This window comes from Colobus angolensis, unplaced genomic scaffold, assembly GCF_000951035.1.
Source record: "Colobus angolensis palliatus isolate OR3802 unplaced genomic scaffold, Cang.pa_1.0 Scaffold89, whole genome shotgun sequence".
In the NCBI taxonomy this organism is placed as follows: Eukaryota; Metazoa; Chordata; class Mammalia; order Primates; family Cercopithecidae; genus Colobus; species Colobus angolensis.
The window spans coordinates 1903040-1923643 of record NW_012122820.1 but is presented as its reverse complement, the minus strand read 5'-3'; the positions used below and the strand labels follow the sequence as shown (position 1 = coordinate 1923643).

General features: G+C 40.0%; 1 protein-coding gene and 1 pseudogene across 2 annotated transcripts in view; both read right to left on the bottom strand.

Annotated features, from left to right (window-relative positions):
- The window catches only part of ERC1 (ELKS/RAB6-interacting/CAST family member 1), a 580149-nt gene that overhangs the window by 405149 nt on the left and 154396 nt on the right, over nucleotides 1–20604 (bottom strand). The window contains exon 8 of the mRNA XM_011931005.1: nucleotides 14771–14938. Within this exon, the coding sequence (XP_011786395.1) occupies nucleotides 14771–14938 (168 nt within the window). The remainder of the gene's footprint in view (nucleotides 1–14770; nucleotides 14939–20604) is intronic.
- Nucleotides 5617–6005, bottom strand: LOC105503896 (annotated as a pseudogene). The gene has a single exon (XR_001000547.1). The product of XR_001000547.1 is annotated as a 60S ribosomal protein L36 pseudogene (transcript).

Below are 20604 nucleotides of genomic sequence, written 5' to 3'. Positions count from 1 at the left end.
GTCTCAAAAAAGAAAAAAAGAAGAAAAAATACAAAAAATTAGCCGGGCGTGGCCCAGCTACTTGGGAGACTGAGGCAGGAGAATGGTGTGAACCCGGGAGGCGGAGCTTGCAGTGAGCCGAGATCGCGCCACCACACTCCAGCCTGGGCGACAGAGCGAGACTCCGTCTCAAAAAAAAAAAAAACAAAAAACAACTTACCTAGACTTTTTAAAAGTTTAATCCATTCATTAGTTGACGGGCACTTAGGTTGATCCATATCACAGATGTCTTTTTTTCAGAACGACTTCTTTTCCTCTGGGTAGACACCTAGTAGTGGGACTGCTGGATGAAATGATACATCCTTTTTTTTTTTTTTTTTGAGATGAAGCCTCGCCCTGTGAGTGCAGTGACATGATCCAGGCTCACTGCAACCTCCGCCCCCCAGGTCCAAGCAATTCTCATGCCTCAGCCTCTCAAGTAGCTGAGACTTCAGGCATGCACCAATATGCCCGGCAAATTTTTGTATTTTCAGTAGAGACGGGGTTTCGCCATGTTGACCATGTTGCCAGGTTTGTCTCAAACTCCTAACCACAGGTGAGCCGTCTGCCTCGGCCTCCCAAAGTGCTGGGACTACAGGTGTGAGCCACCACGCCCAGCCTGAAATGATAAATCTACTTTTAGTTCTTTGAGAAATATCCATACAGTTTTCCATAAAGGATGTACTAATTTACATTTGTACCAACAGTGTGTAAGAGTTCCCTTTTCACTACATCCATGATACCAGCTATTATTTTTTAACTTTTTAATAAGAGCTCTTCTGAATGGGGTAGGGTGGTATCTCATTGTGATTTTAATTTGCATTTCCCTAATGATTAGTGCTGTTGAGCATTTTTTCATACATTTTTGGGCATTTGTATATCTTCTTTTGAGAAATGTCTATTCATGCTATTTGCCCACTTTTTATGGGATTATTTTATTTTTTTCTTGCTGATTTCAGTTCCTTGTAGACTGTGGATATTAGTATTTTGTTGAATATGATGCAAATATTTTCTCCCATTCTGTAGGTGGTCTATTTACTCTTTTATTTATTTTGCTGTACAGAATATTTTTAGTTTAATTAAGTCCATTAAGTCCCATTTAGTCATTTTTATTTTGTTGTGCTTTTGAGATCTTAGTCATAAATCCTTCACCTAAGCCAAAGTTCAGAAGAGTTTTCCCTGTGTTATCGTCCAGAATTTTTATGGTTTCAGGTCTTAGATTAAGTCTTTAATCCACCTTGGCTAATTTTTATATATGGCAAGAGACAGAAAATGTGTGTGTGTAAATACACGTGTATGTGTGTACATATACATATACACATACATACACATACACATACATACACATACACATCATGGAATACTACTCGGCCATGAAAAAAAGAATGAAATCTTGTCTTTTGCAGCAACCTGGATGGAACTGGAGGCCATCATCCTAAGTGAAGTATCTCAGGAATGGAAAACCAAATACTGCGTGTTCTCACTCGTAAGTGGGAGGAAGTGCTGAGTACCCAAAGGCATACAGAGTGGTAAAATGGACACTGGAGACTCAGAGCAGGGAGAAGCAGGCAGGGGAGAAATGAAAAATTACCTATTGGATACAATGTACATCATTCAGGTGACAGGTACGCTTAAAGCCCAAACTTCACCACTGCACTATTCATCCATGTGACCAAAAACCACTCATACTCCTAAAGTCATTGAAACAAAGTTTAAAAGATAAAAGAGTTTAATGTATTTATATTTCAAATATAATAGTTCTAGATTACATATAAAAAAGCAGAAAGAAAAAAGTTTCAGTGGCCAAACTTTTACAATGGTCGTACAATCCTCTCTCTCAAGGGATTCTCTGGAATTACTTTTTCTATAAAAAAAGACTGCTGGCATGCTAGCAGGCAGTAGCAAAGCTAGAGCAATAATCCCCAGCAGTCATAACCCAAGGGCTTGACAGCAAGCCAAAACATTAATGTACATTGGCCAAGAAAAAAAAATACTCAAGTTGTATAACATCTTTTGTAAAGCTAGTATGTTTCAAAGTCTCCAATTCAAAAGCAATATAGGGGCAATATAGCAATATAGTTTCTTAGAAATTGAACACAGACTAACCACATATCTAGCCATCACATTCCTGGGTATTTACCTAAATGAGTTGAAAATGTATGTCTACACAAAAATCTGCCCATAAATGTTTATAGTAGTTTATTCAAAATCACCAAAAACTGGAAGCAACCAAGATCAAGATGTCTTTCAATAGACAATTAGATAAAGTGTGGTATATCTAGACAATGCAATATTATTCAGTAATAAAAAGAAATGAGATATCAAGCCACAAAATAAATGAAGGAACCTTAAATGCACATTGTAAGTGAAAGGAGACAGTCTGAAAAGAGTACGTACTATATGATTCCAATGACGTGACATTCTGGAAAAAGCAAAACTACAGAGATAATAAAACAATCAGTACTGACTAAGGGTTGGGAGGGAGTGGGAGAGAGTGATGGAGTGCAGAGGAGTTGTAGAATACAGTGAAACTACTCAGTATTAGACTGTAATGGTAGATACATGTCATTAGATATTTAGCAAAACCCAGAGATCCCCACAAAATGAAGAGTGAACCCTAATGTGAACCATGAACTTTAGTTAGTAATAATGTGTCAACGCTGGCTCACTGATTTTAACAAATGTAGCATACTAATACAAGTGCTATTAATAGGGGAAGCTGTGAGCAAGGAAGAGAGGAAGTATAAGGGAACTTCCCAAACTACTCCAAACGAATAAAATTATAAATTAACAAAAAAAGAAATGGAGTATCCCAAAAGTGCAGGATGGGAAAGAGCCAGGGGAAGGCGCAGGGCTGGGGGCTGTGATCATGTAGGCCAAAATCAGACCATGTGAAGAAAGGGGAGCCCAAGAGGGCAAGCCTAGCATTCCACGTGCACGGCCAGCGAGGGGCTTCTGCACACCTGCACCTCTTGGCAAACTCACAGCGATCGTTTGTTTTACCTTCTCCGAGTTCATGCATTCTTCAAGCTTTGGTAACTGGAATGTTTGTCTTTTCAGGCTCAAAAACAGTCAGTGGAAGTGGAACCAAAATTAAGTACCAATCGTATGTCAGGATTCACCTAGGAAAACTAAGCTGCTGACTGGACTGCTTCTCTGAATAAGCTGGTACTCCCTTTTGTCTCTAACTTTAAAAGCTCCCAGGCAGCAACCTGAAATCCACAATCTCTTTGGAATAGGATGGGAAATATTCTGAAGACACGGTTAAACATGTATAAGTCTCAAGCCTTAAAAAGGGTCAAAATGCCAAAGGCAAGAAATTGTGCAGCTCTGACCACAGTGGTGTGATAACCTGCCATTGTCTAACATATTCAGCACGTGTCCATCAGAGTTCCGGAACACAGAGACATCTTGGGATTTCATCTGATTTGGGAAAAGCCTTTAACTGTAGCTAGGAGTCACCTCACCTCAATGTTCTTCATGTAATCAAGCCTTGGGGATTTTCTGTTGTGGTTCGCTCTTCTGATGTACGGTTGCCAGTAGTAAGAAATGGAAAGATGACCTTTCACAGACAACTGTGAAAGGAGAAGCTATGACTGTGGAAGAGAAAGCTCCCTAGAATGCCCTCACAAAACCATCCAATGGAAGACACCCTCTAGGAGGCCTTCAACAGATCCCTTGATACTACAAAAATACCAGAGGCTTAGGAGCTGGGAACTTCCAGGGCTAGAGATCTCTTGCTGTGTTCCTTTCCATCATCACACAGACAACAGTTCTCTCCAGCACCTTTCTGCTTGCCACCATCTTCCTCACCAGGAAGCTACATACACCAGCCAACTATCTCACTGGCTCCCTGGAGCACAAGTCTCTTGGTTTTCATCTTGTTTATATCCATGAGCATCACATATACCATCACACACACCTGGAAATTTGGCTAACTCCTATGCAACATCTGGCTGTCTTCTAGCGTCACGTGCTACATGGCCTCCAACCTCTATTTCTGTCTGTTGCTCTGACCAGGTACCGGGCCATCACCAGTGCCCTGTAGTACAGTAAATGGGCCATCTCAAATTGTATCTCTTATCCGAGTGCTCTTCTCCTGGATCTCTTGCAGCACCTACTCCACATGTAAGACCTTCTACATTCTGGCTGTGTTGCTCATCATCTTCATACAGTGCCCAACAAGAACATCCAGACGCCATCATCACAGCCCCACTCCCAGGTCATCACAGCTCACTCTGCTCCCTCAACCCCAGCCTCCATGAGAGGCAAAGGTGCTTAACTGGCTCTCCTCCGCCTGTTAAACACATGAAAAGCAGGCATGCTGATGGTGTCCTAGAACAACAGGAAATTTACTTACCAACAAGGAAAGCCACAGAAACCCTGGGGATCATTTCAGGGGCTTTTAACATCTGCTGGCTGCCCCTCTTTATTGTGTAAACTCTGCCAGCCAAGACACCCACCCATACTGAACATTTTCATCTTGCTGAGCTTTTTTTTTTTTTTTTTCTGATACAAAGTCTCGCTCTTGTCTCCCAGGCTAGAATGCAATGGTACAATCTCAGCTCACCTCAACCTCTGCCTCCCAGGTTCAAGCGATTCTCCTGCCTCAGCCTCCCGAGTAGCTGGGACTACAGGCATCTGCCACTACTCCCAGCTAATTTTTGTATTTTAAGTAGAGACAGGGTTTCACGTTGGCCAGGGTGGTCTCGAACTCCTGACCTCAGGTGATCCGCCTGCCTAGGTCTCCCAAAGTGCTGGGATTACAGGCGTAGGCCACCACGCCCAGCCTTGCTGAGCTATTTTTAAACTCCATCATCAATTCAGTGACGTACATTCTGTCTAATGAACAGTTTCACCAAGCATTTCAGAAAGCTGTCTTTTTTGCAGAAAGTCTCCTAGTCTTATTTGGTGGCTACTCGGTTATCTTTACCTGTTGTCTTCTGAGCCACCAGAAGTTGGGCAGCTGTGTGAAATGAAACAGGACTGGAATTTGTCAACTGTGTTAGGTAGAAACATGGGTCATGGGGCTACCTGTTGATATAATTCACATGGAAAAGTGCCTGGCACTGAGAAAGAACCCTGGCTCAAAGGACGGTTTCCCGGTATACCTAAGATTTGTATAAACCTCTAAGGAAAGCAGAGGAGAATAATGACCTGAATTGAAACAGAATTTAAGAGTTCGAATGGAGGGGTCCGTTCCACTAACACTCTCCACTGGAATGTAACAGGGATTTCTTGCATTGAGTCTTTCTTAGATCAGATCTGTCCTGTTTGTTCATGAGATATTCAACAGTGGGGGGGGGGCAATGGTCTGTGGTGTGGAGAGAGATCCTGAAGCCAGGGGCAAAGCAGACAAATAGAATTAGGTTGACTACTTTGTACCCTTCCTTCTTCCCAGTAAATTCATACCACCTTACTGTAAAATCCCTGACCTCCCCGACTGAAGTATTTACAGGTTTTGGGTCCACCAAGCTTTGAAAAGAATGGCAATCCAAACTTTTTATTTTTGAGCTCTCTCAAAATCACTGTTACTGTATTTTTCTTAACCCTAATACAGTGTCAAATTGGAACTGATTTTTTGTGTGTGTGTGTGTGTGTGTCAAGCTGTTCTTTATTTCAGGGAGAAGCCAGGGGAAGGGGCTCAGTCTTTCTTGGCAGCAGCTTTCCTCATAGCGGCTAACAGGTTGCTCAGCTCCTCCCGCTTCCTCTTGGCGCGGATGTGCGTCCCCACCCTTTTCTTGATAAACTTGAGGGCCCGTTTGTCCTTGGAGACCTTCAGTAACTCCATGGCGCGCCGCTCGTACGGGGCAAAGCCACACACCTCCCGAATCATGTCCCGCACGAACTTGGTGTGTTTCGTCAGATGCCCGCGGCAGCGGCTGTGCCTGGGCTTGCTCACGTTCTTGGTCACCTTGTGGCCCTTGTTGAGGCCCACGGCCATAGGGTAGCGTACAGCCATGGCTACTGCTCTCCAATGGCGGCCGTGGCGGGGAACTGATTTTTTAAATGCACTTTTTGTTTAGAATCGTTTTGGATTTGCAGAGAGGTGAGGATGGTACAGAGAAGGTGATACAGAGAGCTCCTGTGTCCCCAGAGGCCAGATTCCCGTACTGTTAACATCTTCCATTAGTATCAACACGGAAACACGGACACATTATTCTTAACAAGAGTCCATGCTTTATTCACATTTCCTTAGTTTTTGTCTGCTGTCATTTTTCTGTTCCAAGATACTGCCTAGGATGTCATTACGTTTGGATGGCATGTCTCCTTGGGCTCTTCTTGGCTGTGGCAGTTTCTTGGACTTCCCGAGTTTTTGGAGGCGTGGCAGTTTTGAATAGCACTAGTTAGGTGTTTGGTGGAATGATTCTTCGCTAGGATTTGTCTACTGTTTTGCTCATAATTGGACTGGGGTTGTGCGTTTTGGGGAAGGGAACCACAGAAGTGAAGTATCATTGATCATTTCAAGTGCACACACTGTCAAAAGGACCTATCATTGTTAACAATGACCCAATGATTTTTTATATCCCATTCTCATTAGGAATCTTAAGATGTTGACTCATCAAATAAAAAGCCTGAAATATCACGATCCGAAAATAAGCAATATAAATAATAAATAAAAACGGTAATAACTGCTCAAAACACATTAGCTATTTTTATTTGATCAATTTATATGTAATGGTTTGAAGATAAAAGAGTTGTAAATAACTTTGAATTTATCCTTTCCCTACCAATACGTTCTGCTTCTGGAAAATATTTTAGTTCTACTGTTCTATTTTTACTGCCATGGCTATTAAGAGAAGCCTCTGACTGGGGGAGAGAGGGTAGGGGTTGCTGCTACCAGCTAATTCAGGGTTCAGTAGTAAACTGTGAGATAGGTCGTTTCCACATATAAGTATGCCTAACCTGCATGTGAGCTTCTTCAGTAGGAAAATGTCCTGTCCTGTCTGAGGGAACTGCTTCAAAGACTCTTTAAAGATAACACACACAGTTATGAACATTTTCTCCCACGCCAAAATGCTTTGTTATGTAAGCTGCAGGAGAGTGCACTGTAAACTCCCCTAAGATATTCAAAACACCCTTTCCCTCACGCAAATCTTGATTCAATTCTTCTCAGTCTTGGTGATGGCCAAGGGACTATGGTCCCAGAGATTAGTTCAAGTAATATGAAGTAGGTGAAATTTTTCTATGTTTTATCTACCACCACCCATGTCATTCCTAATACCTCACAAAGCAGGCAAATGAATGAAAACTAAAGAATAATAATATTTAATCTGAAGTCTTGTTCAAGTAATACACTTTACCTCCATGACTTTCTGCCTGTCAATATCTATGTATTAGTCTCTATACATCATATTGGCTGAGTTTCAGAAATAAATGATAATACAAAATGAAAAAAAGATGTTGGGCACGGTGGCTCATGCCTGTAATCCTAGCACTTTCGGAGGCCGAGGCGGGCAGATCCCTTCAGTCCAGGAGTTCGAGACTAGCCTGGCCAACATGGTGAAACTCCATCTCTACAAAAAATACAAAAAATTAGCTGGGCATGGCAGCGTGTGCCTGTAGTCCCAGCGACTCAGAAAGTGAGGTAGGAGGACTGCTTGAGCCCCAGACACAAGGGCTGCAGTGAGCCATAACTGCACCACTGCATTCCTGGGCAACACAGTGGCATCCTGTCTCAAAAACAAACAAATCAACTGACATGTATGTATGTATGATACTGTATTAAAACTAAGTTACAGCCGTAAGCACCACTCTTCTCTCTACGGTCCTACACAAAATTTCAAAAGTTTAAACAGTAAAAATACAGTGGCTGGAATAATAAATGCTGTTTTGACCTTTGCTCTCTGGATGGAAATGTGGAAAATGTTGTTACTCCTGCCTAAAAATACATAAAACTGCATGTTTTACCAAAAAAAAAAAAAAAGATTACTTATTTTAAAGTTATTTTTATATAATTTTTTAAAAATACATAGATCCCTTGAGAAGTTTAAACTGTCTCTAAACCTACTGAATTCATTTTATTTTTTATGGATACTAAATTTAAAGCTATCTCTATTTTATCAGCCAACAATGGTGCTGGAAATACATCAAAAATGTTGATTCTGATCACATTAATACAGTAACGTCAACAAAAGCAGTACACAGAATGGGAAGGATCTAAGCACTGAAAAACAACAAGCATAAAGGTAATTGTCTACAAAGCAGTAGTACTAGGCCGAACTCGGTGGCTCATGCCTGTAATCCCTGCACTTTGGGAGCCCAAGGTGGGTGGATCATCTGAGGTCAGGAGTTCGAGATCAGCCTGACCAATATGGCGAAACCCTATCTCTACTAAAAATACAAAAATTAGCTGGGCGAGGTGGTGGGTGCCTGTAATCCCAGCTACTCAGGAGGCTGAGGCAGGACAATCACTTGAACCCGGGAGGTGGAGGATACAGGGAGCCAAGATTATGCCACTGCACTCCGGCCTATGTGACAGAGTGAGACTCAGTCTCAAAAAATAAATTAATTAATTAAATAAAATAAAAAAGAAGCACTAATAACATAAACCTATTTTGAAAATAGCTGTACGAACTATCTGGCAAGTTTTAAGACACATAACAGTGTGTAACATGATGAATTATTGGGGCTGTAGTGTACTAAGAGAACACAATTACTGATCCTCTGCTCTGCTGCCTCCTGTGAAGGATGAAGAGGAAGGACAAAGAAAATATATACAAGATTTGCATGGTGTGTGTGTGTGTAAGGTGTGTGTGTGTGTATGTGTGTGTATGTATGTGTATGTGTGTGTATATGTGTGTATGTGTCTGTGTGTATGTGTGTATGTGTGTGTGTGTATGTGTATGTGTGTGTGTGTCTGTGTGTGTGTGTGTCTGTGTGTTTGTGTGTGTCTGTGTATGTATATGTATGTGTGTGTATGTGTGTATGTGTGTGTATGTGTGTATGTGTGTGTATATGTGTATGTGTGTGTATGTGTATGTGTGTGTCTGTGTGTGTGTGTGTGTGTGTGTGTGTGTGTGTGTCTCTCCTGCTGTCATGTAAGACGTGCCTTGCTTTCCCTTCACCTTCTGCCATTATTGTAAGTTTCCCGAAGCCTCCCTAGTGACTCAGATATGGAAATGTGAGTCAATTAAACCTCTTTTCTTCATAAATTACTTAGTCTCAGGTAGTGTCTTTATAGCAGTGTGAAAATGGACTAATACAAAAACTTTTCTGAAAATGTTTAGTTAAAAATAAGAAATGCGTTACTTGCAAACAATCTTTGAATTCTAACCAGTCTATCTTTTCTTGTAACGTTAATCATCTAAGGCTTTTTTAGTAGCTTGCTGTCGTGTCCTCATGATCTGAAAGGCAAAGTTTAATGACTGAAGACCCATGCAATCTTTCAACACTTTGGTTTTAAATGAAGTAATCCTTATAGAATGAGAGCGAAGAAAATGGGAGCTGAAAAATAAATGCTATAAAAGTAAAATGCATGCCCCTAACACTTACGACCTAATAAAGTGATAATCCATCATGTCACCAACATTTTGAGTATAATCAGCCCACGGTGACAAACAGGCTGTGGGCACAGCGGTGAGTCAAGTCTTCGTGCATCCAGATGCCTTCAGAAACCTGCACTGTATTAAACCAAATAATTAAATCACTCCCCTCCTCACAGACTTCACAACTGCAAAAACCAGTGAAATTTTAAAAATTCATATTTTACTAATAATATCCTACACTTAAAGAAAAGTTTAATAGGAAACAGAACCCAAAAGGCTTACGCATTACTAATCATAGTAAAAATTACAAATAACTTCTGATCCACTAAAAGTTGTCTGGTTATATTTCTTACCAACATGCTACTGCGCCTAATAAGAAGTAAATGCATGAGAAGCACAATGGGGGAAAAACATACAATGATCAAGTGAGATTATGAGAAGTGACAGCGTGAGAAGTGAAAAATGTTTTGAAACTACTAAGTCTATTACTTGAAAATATTACTATTGAAAGATCAAAACGAACACAAACAAAATAAAACAAAAATCAGATGATCATCTCAATAGGCCCCCAAAAAGCAGTTAACAAAATCCCAGCATCCCTTTATGATTAAAACCCTCAGCAAAATTGGCACACAAGGGACATACCCTAAGCCATCTATGACAAAGCCACAGCCAACATTGTGCAGAACAGGGAAAAGTTGAAAGCATTTCCCCTGAGAACTGGAACAAGATAAGGATGCCCACTTTCACCACTTCTATTCAACGTAGTACTAGAAGTCCTCGCCAGAGCAATCAAACAAGAGAAAGAAATCAAGTACATCCAAATAGGAAAAGAGGAAGTCGAACTACCATTGTTCGCTGATGATAAGGTCATATACCTAGAAAGGCCTAAAGACTCATCCAAAAGCTCCTAGATCTGATAAACGAATTCAGTAAAGTTTCAGGATACAAAATTAATGTACACAAATCAGCAGCACTACTATACACCAATAGTGACCAAGCTAAGAATCAAATCAACAACTCAATCCCTTTTACAATAACTGCAAAAAACAGTAAAATACCTAAACAAGGAAGTGAAAGACCTCTACAAGGAAAACTACAAAACTACTGAAAGAAATCACAGATGACACAAATAAATGGAAACATATCCCATGCTCATGGATGCACAGAATCAATACTGTGAAAATGACCACACTGCCAAAAGCAATCTACACACTCAGTGAAATTGCCATCAAAATACCATCATCCTTCTTCACAGAACTAGAAAAAACATTCCTAAAATTCATATGGAACCAAAAAAGAGCCTGCACAGCCAAGGCAAGACTAAGCAAGAAGAACAAATGTGGAGGCACCACATTATCCAACTTCAAACTATACAAGGCTATAGTCGCCAAAACCAGTTGTGGTACTGGCGTAAATACAGGCACATAGACCAATGGAACAGAATAGAGAACCCAGAAATGAAGCCAGACACTCACAGTCAACTGATCTTCCACAAAGCAAACAAAAACATGAAGCAGGGAAAGGACACCCTATTCAACAAATGGTGCTGGGATAACTGGCAGGCCACATGTGAAAAACGAAACTGGATCTTCATCTCTCACCTTATACAAAAATCAACTCAAGATGGATCAAATGCTTAAATCTAAGACTTGAAACCATAAAAATTCTAGAAGATAACACTGGAAAAACTCTTCTAGACACTGGCTTAGGCAAAAACTTCACAAACAACAATCCAAAAACAAATGCAACAAAAAGATAAACAGATGGGACTTAATTAAACTAAAAAGTTTCTGCACGGCAAAAGAAATAATCAGAAGAGTAAACAGACAACCTACAGAATGGGAGAAAATATTCACAAACTATGCATCTGATAAAGGACTAATATCCAGAATCTACAAGGAATTCAAATCATCAAGTAAAAAACAAATAAATCAGAGTGGGCTAAGGACATGAATAGACAATTCTCAAAAGAAGATGTACAGATGGCCAACAAACATATTAAAGCTCAACAATGGCCAAGTGTGGTCGCTCACACCTGTAATCCCAGCACTCTGGGAGGCCAAGGAGGGCAGATCGCCTGAGGTCAGGAGTTCGAGACCAGCCTGGCCAACATGGTGAAACCCTGTCTTGACTAAAAATGCAAAAATTAGCAGGATGTGGTGGCAGATACCTGTAATCCCAGCTACTCAGGAGGCTGAAGTAGGAGAATTGCTTGAACCCAGGAGACGGAGGTTGCAGTGAGCCAAGACTGTGCCACCACACTCCAGCCTGGGCAACAGAACGAGATTCCATCTCAAAAAAAAAAAAGCTCAACATCATTCACAATTCCTAAAAATACGGAACCAGCCCAAATGCCCATCAATCAACAAGTGGATAAAGAAAATGTGGTGTGTATGTGTGTGTGTGTATATATATATATAATATATATATATATATACCACAAAATTCTACTCAGCCACAAAAAGGAATGAAATAATAGCATTCGCAACAATCTGGATGGAGTTGGAGACCATTACTCTAAGTGAAGTAACTCACGAATGGAAAACCAAACATTGCATATTCTCACTTACAGGTGGGAACTAAGCTATGAGGATGCAAAGGCATAAGAATGATACAATGGACTGTGGGGAGTCAAGGGGACGTGGGAGTGGGTGAGGGATGAAAGACTACACATGGGGTACAGTGTCCACTGTTCAGGTGATGGGTGCACCAAAATCTCAGAAATCACCACTGAAGAACTTATCCATGTAACCAGATACCACCTGTTCTCCAAAAACTATTGAAACAAAAAATAACAATAAAAAAATTTTTAAGTTTTAACTCATTTTATTTAGATAGATATTTTCTTGATGTATCTATCAATTCTAACACAAAAGCAAGCACTGTACTTTAGTGGGAGAGAACTAACAGCATTCTCATGCAGATCAGGTATAATCTGAAGATGTCCACGACCATGCAGTGTGGTTTCATGTGCACTGGTATACATCCGTAGAAAAGAAAGAAAATGGGGACATACATTAAAATTGAACACTGGAAAATAAGCGTTGTTTAGAGGAAAAGCCAAAAGAATAAACAAACAAACAAACAAAGATCCAAACCTTTAAGAGAATTCAGTATGATGACTAAGTACAAAACTGATATACAGAAATCACAAGACTTCATGTGTACCAAAAAACAAGCAGTTAGAAGATATAATGAAAACTGTAACACTTTGTAACAAAAAGAAAACCTAGGAATAAGCTGAATAAATGTATAAAATCTGTATGAAGGAAACATTAAAACATTTCTGAGAAACAAAAATGAATTCATGTAAGATATACCCTACTCTTGTCAATTCTCCATAAATTAGTAACTACACATTTTATGTAATCCCAATAAAAAACACAACAGAAAGAATTAAAGGCAGGAGATGATAAAAGCTGACTCTAAATTTCAAATAGAAAAACAGCCAAGAAAAAAAAAGCTAGGGCACTTCTGAAAAAGAAAAGAACCTTGGAAGGAATTAGCTATTAACATGTATCACAAAAACACAAAAATGAAAGCAATGTTAATGGATACTTAGACAGATCAATATCACTAGAAAATAAGAAAGTCTAAAATATAACTTTTGTAATATGTCACAAAATCCAGAAGTCTTAAAACATTCACTTTAAGATGTCTGAACACACAAATACACACACACACACACACACACACACACACACACACACACACACGTCAAAAGCCAAACACAGCTAGGAGCAGTGGTCTTGGGAGGCTGAGATGGGAAGATGGCTTGGGGCCAGGAGTTTGAGACCAGCCTGGACGACATCTTTCTTTAAAAAAAAAAAAAAAAAAAGCGCAGTGGCTGGGTGCAGTGGTTCACACCTGTAATCCCAGTACTTTGGGAGGCCAAGGTGGGTGGCTCCCTTGAGGCCACGGAATTCAAACCCAGCCTGGCCAACATGGTGGTAAAACCCCATCTCTACTAAAAATATAAAAAATTAACCAGATGTAGTGGTGGGCACCTGTAGACCCAGCTACTTGGGAGGCTGAGGCAGGGGAATCACTTGAACCCAGGAGGCAGAGGTTGCACTGAGCCGAGATTGTGCCACTGCACTCCAGTCTGGGTGACAGAGTGAGACTCATCTCAATAAATAAGGCAAACAGGAAGAAATGTTTAGAACTCACATCAGACAAAAGAGCTAATGTTTAAACTGGGAAGCAATTTCTAGAAATCAACTTTTAAGAAAGCAGAAAAGAACTCAAAATAAAAATGGGTAAAGCATACAATCAAATAACAGAAAATACGAAGGATTTTAAATATAAAAATATGTTCAACTTTACTTATAACGAAAGAACTGCAACTACAATGACAGTGTTTCCTCACCTATTAGATTGCCAAAAAGTCAAAAAGTCTTTTAACACACTCTGTAGACAACTATGCGGGAATATACCGCTTTCATCACTGATAGTAGAAATGAAACTTGGTACAATCTCTTTAAGGCTACTTGGCAAAATCCATCAAAATTATAAATGCATATCCTTTCACTCAGCAGTTCAACTTCAAGGACTTTATCCTAGAAATATACTTGACTTGACATATGTATAAACTAAATATGTACGTTTTTTACTATAGAATCATTTTATGTAAAGGAAGACATTTTTAGCAAAATAAATGTCCATCAGTAGAAATTTTGGTAATTATAGTACATCCATACAATGTTATTAGTAACAACAATGAAGAAACCCTTGGAAAGAATACCAAAATATATTAACCGAAAAAAGGAGAAAGAACAAGTGGCAAGGAACAGTAAGATTTGTACTGAAATACACAAACACACACATTTTTTTGCTCATATATGAACGACATGTTTGTCTGGATGCCCCTGGTCTGGGCTTAAAATTGTCATCTTATTAAACACATAAATGAAGTTGTACCATCCCAAGTCCACGCACCGAACCAATTTAGTACAGTTTCAATAAAAGACAGAAAGGGAAAAAGAATGTCAGTTCAAACACTTTGGCAATTTACAAGGCACTTTTGAGAAACAGCATGAAAAGCACTACTGGAAGATACTAACTGTTTAAATTTTTAAAAAATGAATATGTACAGCAGTCTTAACAATCTACCTACTGCAGCAACAGTTCCAAATTACTAATCACAAAAATATAAATTGAAGAATGAGCAAGAAACTCTGACAGCATTTAGATGTAACTTAGTGGTAGGAGTAAGGACGTATGAGGAATGGGCCACTGAACTCAGAAGACCTGCACCTTACCTTCTTCTGAAGAACATTAACCTTCCGCTCCTTCACATCCAACATGTCCTTGAGGTCGTGTATCTCTCCAGCTTGTGTCCCCTTCTCTTCGGCCATATCCTGAATCTGTTTTGTCTTTTTATTCAACATGGTTTCCTTCTCTTCCAAACGCAACCGGAGAGCATCCACCTAAGAATGTAAGAGTTTTACAAGTGATGAATTAAAAAGAAAAGAATGTAATTCCTTTCAAATAGATATGTTATAAAGGTTATAAAGAGGTTGAATTTTGTTACTCTATAAAAGTAAGTATCATCTACATCTATGTTTCTCTGGATTCAGAGTCCAGCGTGCTCACCATTACACAATGGAACCTCTACGACTATGTTTCTCAAACTTCATGTGCATCAGAATCATCTGGAGGCCTAAATCAACTCCGTCGTTTCTGATTCAACAGCGTTGGGGTTCAAAATGAGTACTTCTAACAAGTTTCCAAATGAAGCTACACTGCTTTAGAAAATCTAAAACTAGGAAAAGGGAAAAAAAGCATCACCAAGCACAACACTGGCTATCTCAGATAATACAATCTAGCCACAGGCTATGAAGCGTTTATGAAAAACAACCCCATAATGCACTTAGATATCCACACAAAGCAAAAGCAAAGGTCCACTTTTAGATGGCAAGACTAACCAGCTAAAAAGTTTGGTAACTAGTTACCTTTATCCCTGAAGTTTAATGTCTTTCATTAGATACAACTTTAAAATAACAAGAAATCTAATGACATTTATTTTAAAATCCATTCACAGAAAATTTTATTAAGCTTTTAGCACCCCATACATATTCTTACACCCAAGGATTAATAACAAATAGTTAAACATTTGATTACAGGAAAAGAAGGAAGTGGATTTCTTTTATCTAAGATTCAGGGCTGTTCAACAGGAAAATAGTGAGTCATATTTTCAAGCCGAAAATTGTTAATAAGCTGTTTTACATTCTTTTCTCATTATTGTCATTTCAAACATATAATCCATACAAAAAACTATTAATGAACTATTTTATATTTTTTCATACTAACTCTTTGATAGTTAATGTATGTTTCACCTTTATATCACATCTCAGTTTGGGCTAGCCACATTGCAAGTACTTAATAGCCACAAATGGCTGCTGGCTACCACAGAGAACAGTGCAAATCTGAGAAATCGAGTATGGTTCTACGGTCTCTCACCTTTAACTTGTCTTATCTTATTTTTCCTATCTGAACGTGGATTAAACCACAAAGAAAATATGAATAATGTTTCATATTTAGGGTACATCAAAGCACTCAGGAAGATCTAATACAGGTTGACCATCCCAACATCTGAAAATCCAAAATCCAAAATGCTCCCAACTCCAGAACTTTTTCAGCACTGACGTGACACTTAAAGGAAATGTTCAATGGAACATTTTGAATTTTCGGATTAGGAATGCTCAACCAGTAAGCATAAGTGTAAGGCAAATATTCCCAAACTCAAACTCTGAAACACTTCTAGTCCCATGCATTTTAGGTAAGGGTGTAGTGTATCTAAACAATGTGTAGTGTATCTAAACTACAAGGTATCTGAGAACCAATACTGTGTGTATGGTGGTACTTCCTGCTCAGTTAAGGAGTATGGAAAATTTCTTAACAAGACTTAAGTATCACTGGAGATCGCTCTAATAAGTACTTGCTACTACTGTAAGTACTTACAAATTATGTTGGACCATGCTGGAAAGGAAAAAACATGTAGATAAGCCATATTTCACTCTGCTAAACTACATTTCTACCAACTACTTCTTTTATTTTTATTTTTATTTTTGAGATGGAGTCTTGCTCTCTTGCCCAGGCTGGAGTACAGTGGCACAATCTCAGCTCACTGCAAGCTCCGCCTCCCGGGTTCACGCCATTCTCCTGCCTCAGCCTCCTGAGTAGCTGGGACTACAGGTGCCCGCCACCACGCCCAGCTAATTTTTTGTATTTTTAGTAGAGACAGGGTTTCACCATGTTAGCCAGGATGGTCTCTATCTGCTGACCTCGTGATCTAACCGCCTTGGCCTCCCAAAGTGCTGGGATTACAGGAGTGAGCCACCGCACCCAGCCTCTACCAACTACTTCTATGCAACCAGTCTCACCAAGTCAGAAAGTAAAGAACAATCATTTGAGCTCCCATTTGTAGTTATTCACCACAAGTTCCACCATGCTCCTTCAAAAGACTCCTTCATCTGTAATTTACCTCTATTCTACTTTAACAAATATACATAGTTAATCTAATTATAATCTGGAAAGATCTACCTGAGAACTTTCAAACTCTTAAAAAATCTTTTTCTGAATCACAAACACTATTCTTTTCTTTCTCTTACACCTACTAAATCTACTCTTTGCCCACAGCATTACCTCTGATCTATCACACCTTCTTGTTCTGTCATTCGTCTCTATTCTGTTTTTTGTTTTGTTTTGTTTTCGTCCCAGCTTAAGCAATGATTTCAGTCTCATATCAACTCCTTAAAAAAAAGAGAATCATACCTGTTTTACTTTACTATTTTATTTCTGAATGAAACAGTCTTCTGGGCCTTCCTGCATGTGTTCATGTGTATTTTTGTCACCATATACAGTAATCCCCCCTTATCATCCAGGAATATAATCCAAGACCCCCAGTGGGTGCCTGAAACCATGGACAGTATCAAACGCTACACACACTCTGTTTTTCCTCCATATGTATACCTATTACATAATAAAATTTAATTTACAAATTAGTCACAGTAAGAGATTAACAACAATAACTAGTAACAAAATAGAACAATTTTAACCGTATGCCAGCATCATTACTCTTGTGCTTTGGGGTCATTATTAAATAAAATAAGGGTTATGTGAACACAAGCACTGAGATACTGCAACAGTCGATCTAATAACCGAGACAGCTACTAAGTGACTAAGGGGCAGGTAGTGTGGACATGTGGATACACTGGACACAAGGAAGATTCCCCTCCAGGGTGGAATAGAGCGGAATGGCACAAGATTTCATCACACCACTTAGAAAAAAAGCATCAAATTAAAATCTGTAAGCTGCTCCTTTCTGGAATTTTCCATTTAATATTTTCAGACCACAGTTGACCGCAGGTAACAGAAACCAAGGAAAGCACAAAAGCAGTGAAGGGAGGACCACTGTATATACATTAAAATCCTCACAGTTCTCAGGTGTCATATTTTCTTCCCTTGCATTCTCTCTGTGGAAAAGTTTACACTTTCTCATGGCAATGTGGGAAACTGGGCCTTAGAGAAGAAAGCAGGCCCAAGATCTCACAGCTACCACAGAGCAGAGATTTAAGATTAAGTGGTCTTGCCTCCAGATCCCACACTCTTAACCACTAATTTCCTAATACCACCCTAACCCACAGGATCCCAGCAGGGAATTCGAGGCCCTCCATGGTCAGACGGTCCCAATGTACCCGCACTGCCTAACCTTTGCCACATGCCTATTTGCCCCACTTCCAGGGGCTCTCTGTTCCAGCAGTACTGCCATTCTCTGAATAAACACCATCCTTTCTTGTCATTGCTCATTTTGTCCTATGCTTGTAATATCCTTAACCCCTATCACTTACAAACAATTCTGCCTGTTGAACACATCTTTCAAGACCCTCTTCCTATGCTGCCATTTTAATAAATATGTTCTAATCCCCCAACAGACAAGTACTGTCACCCTCATCCTTTCCCAGGGTATTTTGTTATATAATTTAACACTTTTTTTCTTCTTATAGAACTTAATAACATTATCATACAGAACTTACCAATATTTCTATACTTTTTTTTTTTTTTGAGACAGAGTCTTGCTCTGTCACCCAGGCTGGAGTTCAGTGGTGTAATCTCGGCTCACTGCAACCTCTGCCTCCCGGGTTCAAGCGATTCTCCTGCCTCAGCATCCTGGTAGCTGGGATTACAGGTGCCCGCCACCACGCTCAGCTAATTTTTTGTGTGTTTTTAGTAGAGATGGGGTTTCACCATGTTGGCCAGGCTGGTCTCAAGCTCCTGACCTCAGGTGATCCACTTGCCTTGGCCTCCCAAAGTGCTGGGATTACAGGCATGAGCCACCACACCTGGCCCATATTTTGCCCACCCTTTTATCCTCAGTAATCCTATCTCACTTAAAACATATAGCACTGTAAAGTAGCTAACATTTTAGTAGCTAACATCTCCCTATTTTAAAAGATGATAAAACTGTGACTCAGGGGAGTTAAATAGTTTACCTCATATTATATTATAGAACTGGTGAGTAGAAGGACTATGGCCGGGCGTGGTGGCTCACACCTGTAATCTCAGCACTTTGGGAAGCCAGGATGGGCAGATCACCAGGTCAGAAGATCGAGACCATCCTGGCCAACATGGTGAAACCCCATCTCTACTAAAAATATAAAAATTAGCTGGGCATGGTGGCGCATGCCTATAATCCAAGTTACTCGGGAGGCTGAGGCAGAAGAATTGCTTGAACCAGGAAGTTGGGGGTTGCGGCAAGCTGAGATCCTGCCACTGGACTCTAGCCTGGCAATGGAGCGAGATTCCATCTCAAAAAAGAAAAAGAAAAAAGAATGGGGTTACATGGCGGCGACTGCGGCAAAGCGAGAGCCTCGGAGACGCCGCTGCTGCCAGCACAGCCGGAGACCTGAGCCGACACTGGGGGCTGTCCGCGGGCCCCGCACTCTCTCGATGAGTCGGAGAAGTCCCGTTGTATCAGAGTAAGATGGACGGTAGCTTTGATTGTGATTGTGGTGAGCTGGAGCCACCTGATCACTAACAAAAGACATCTTCTGTTAACCAACAGCCGCCAGAGCTTCCTGTTGAAATAAATATATAGCAACAAAGGAAGAAAAGAAGCAAAACGGAAATAGTGCTTACCAGCACCTTAGAATGATGCTGCTCAGGACCAGTCCAACACTGAATGTATCTGCACTGTGAGGAGAATGTTCATAGAAGCCTGTTGTGTGCATATTTATTCACATTTTTGTTAAATGTTAAATCGTTTAGCACGGTAATCTGAGTGCACAGTATGTCATTTCATTCCGTTTGAGTTTCTTGTTTTCTTTAAATGTCTGCAGAGTTGCTGCCCCTTTCTTGAACTATGAGTACTGCAATCTTTTTAATTCTCAATATGAGTAGAGCTTTTTGAGCTTTAAATCTAAGGGGAACTCAACAGGCCTGTTTGGCATATGCAATGAACATCAAGAAACCATCTTGCTGTGGAAGCATAATTATTTTTCTTCTCCCTTTTTGAAAGATCTTTCCTTTTGATGCCAGTTTTCTTCCTTGTTTACACAAGTTCAATTCGAAAGGAAAAGGCAATAGTAAGGGTTTCAAAATGGCAGAGAAATTTGAAAGTCTCATGAACATTCATGGTTTTGATCTGGGTTCTAGGTATATGGACTTAAAACCATTGGGTTGTGGAGGAAATGGCTTGGTTTTTTCTGCTGTAGACAATGACTGTGACAAAAGAGTAGCCATCAAAAAAATTGTCCTTACTGATCCCCAGAGTGTCAAACATGCTCTACGTGAAATCAAATTATTAGAAGACTTGACCATGATAACATTGTGAAAGTGTTTGAAATTCTTGGTCCTAGTGGAAGCCAATTAACAGACGATGTGGGCTCTCTTACGGAGCTGAACAGTGTTTACATTGTTCAGGAGTACATGGAGACAGACTTGGCTAATGTGCTGGAGCAGGGCCCTTTACTGGAAGAGCATGCCAGGCTGTTCATGTATCAGCTGCTACGGGGGCTCAAGTATATTCACTCTGCAAACGTACTGCACAGAGATCTCAAACCAGCTAATCTTTTCATTAATACTGAAGACTTGG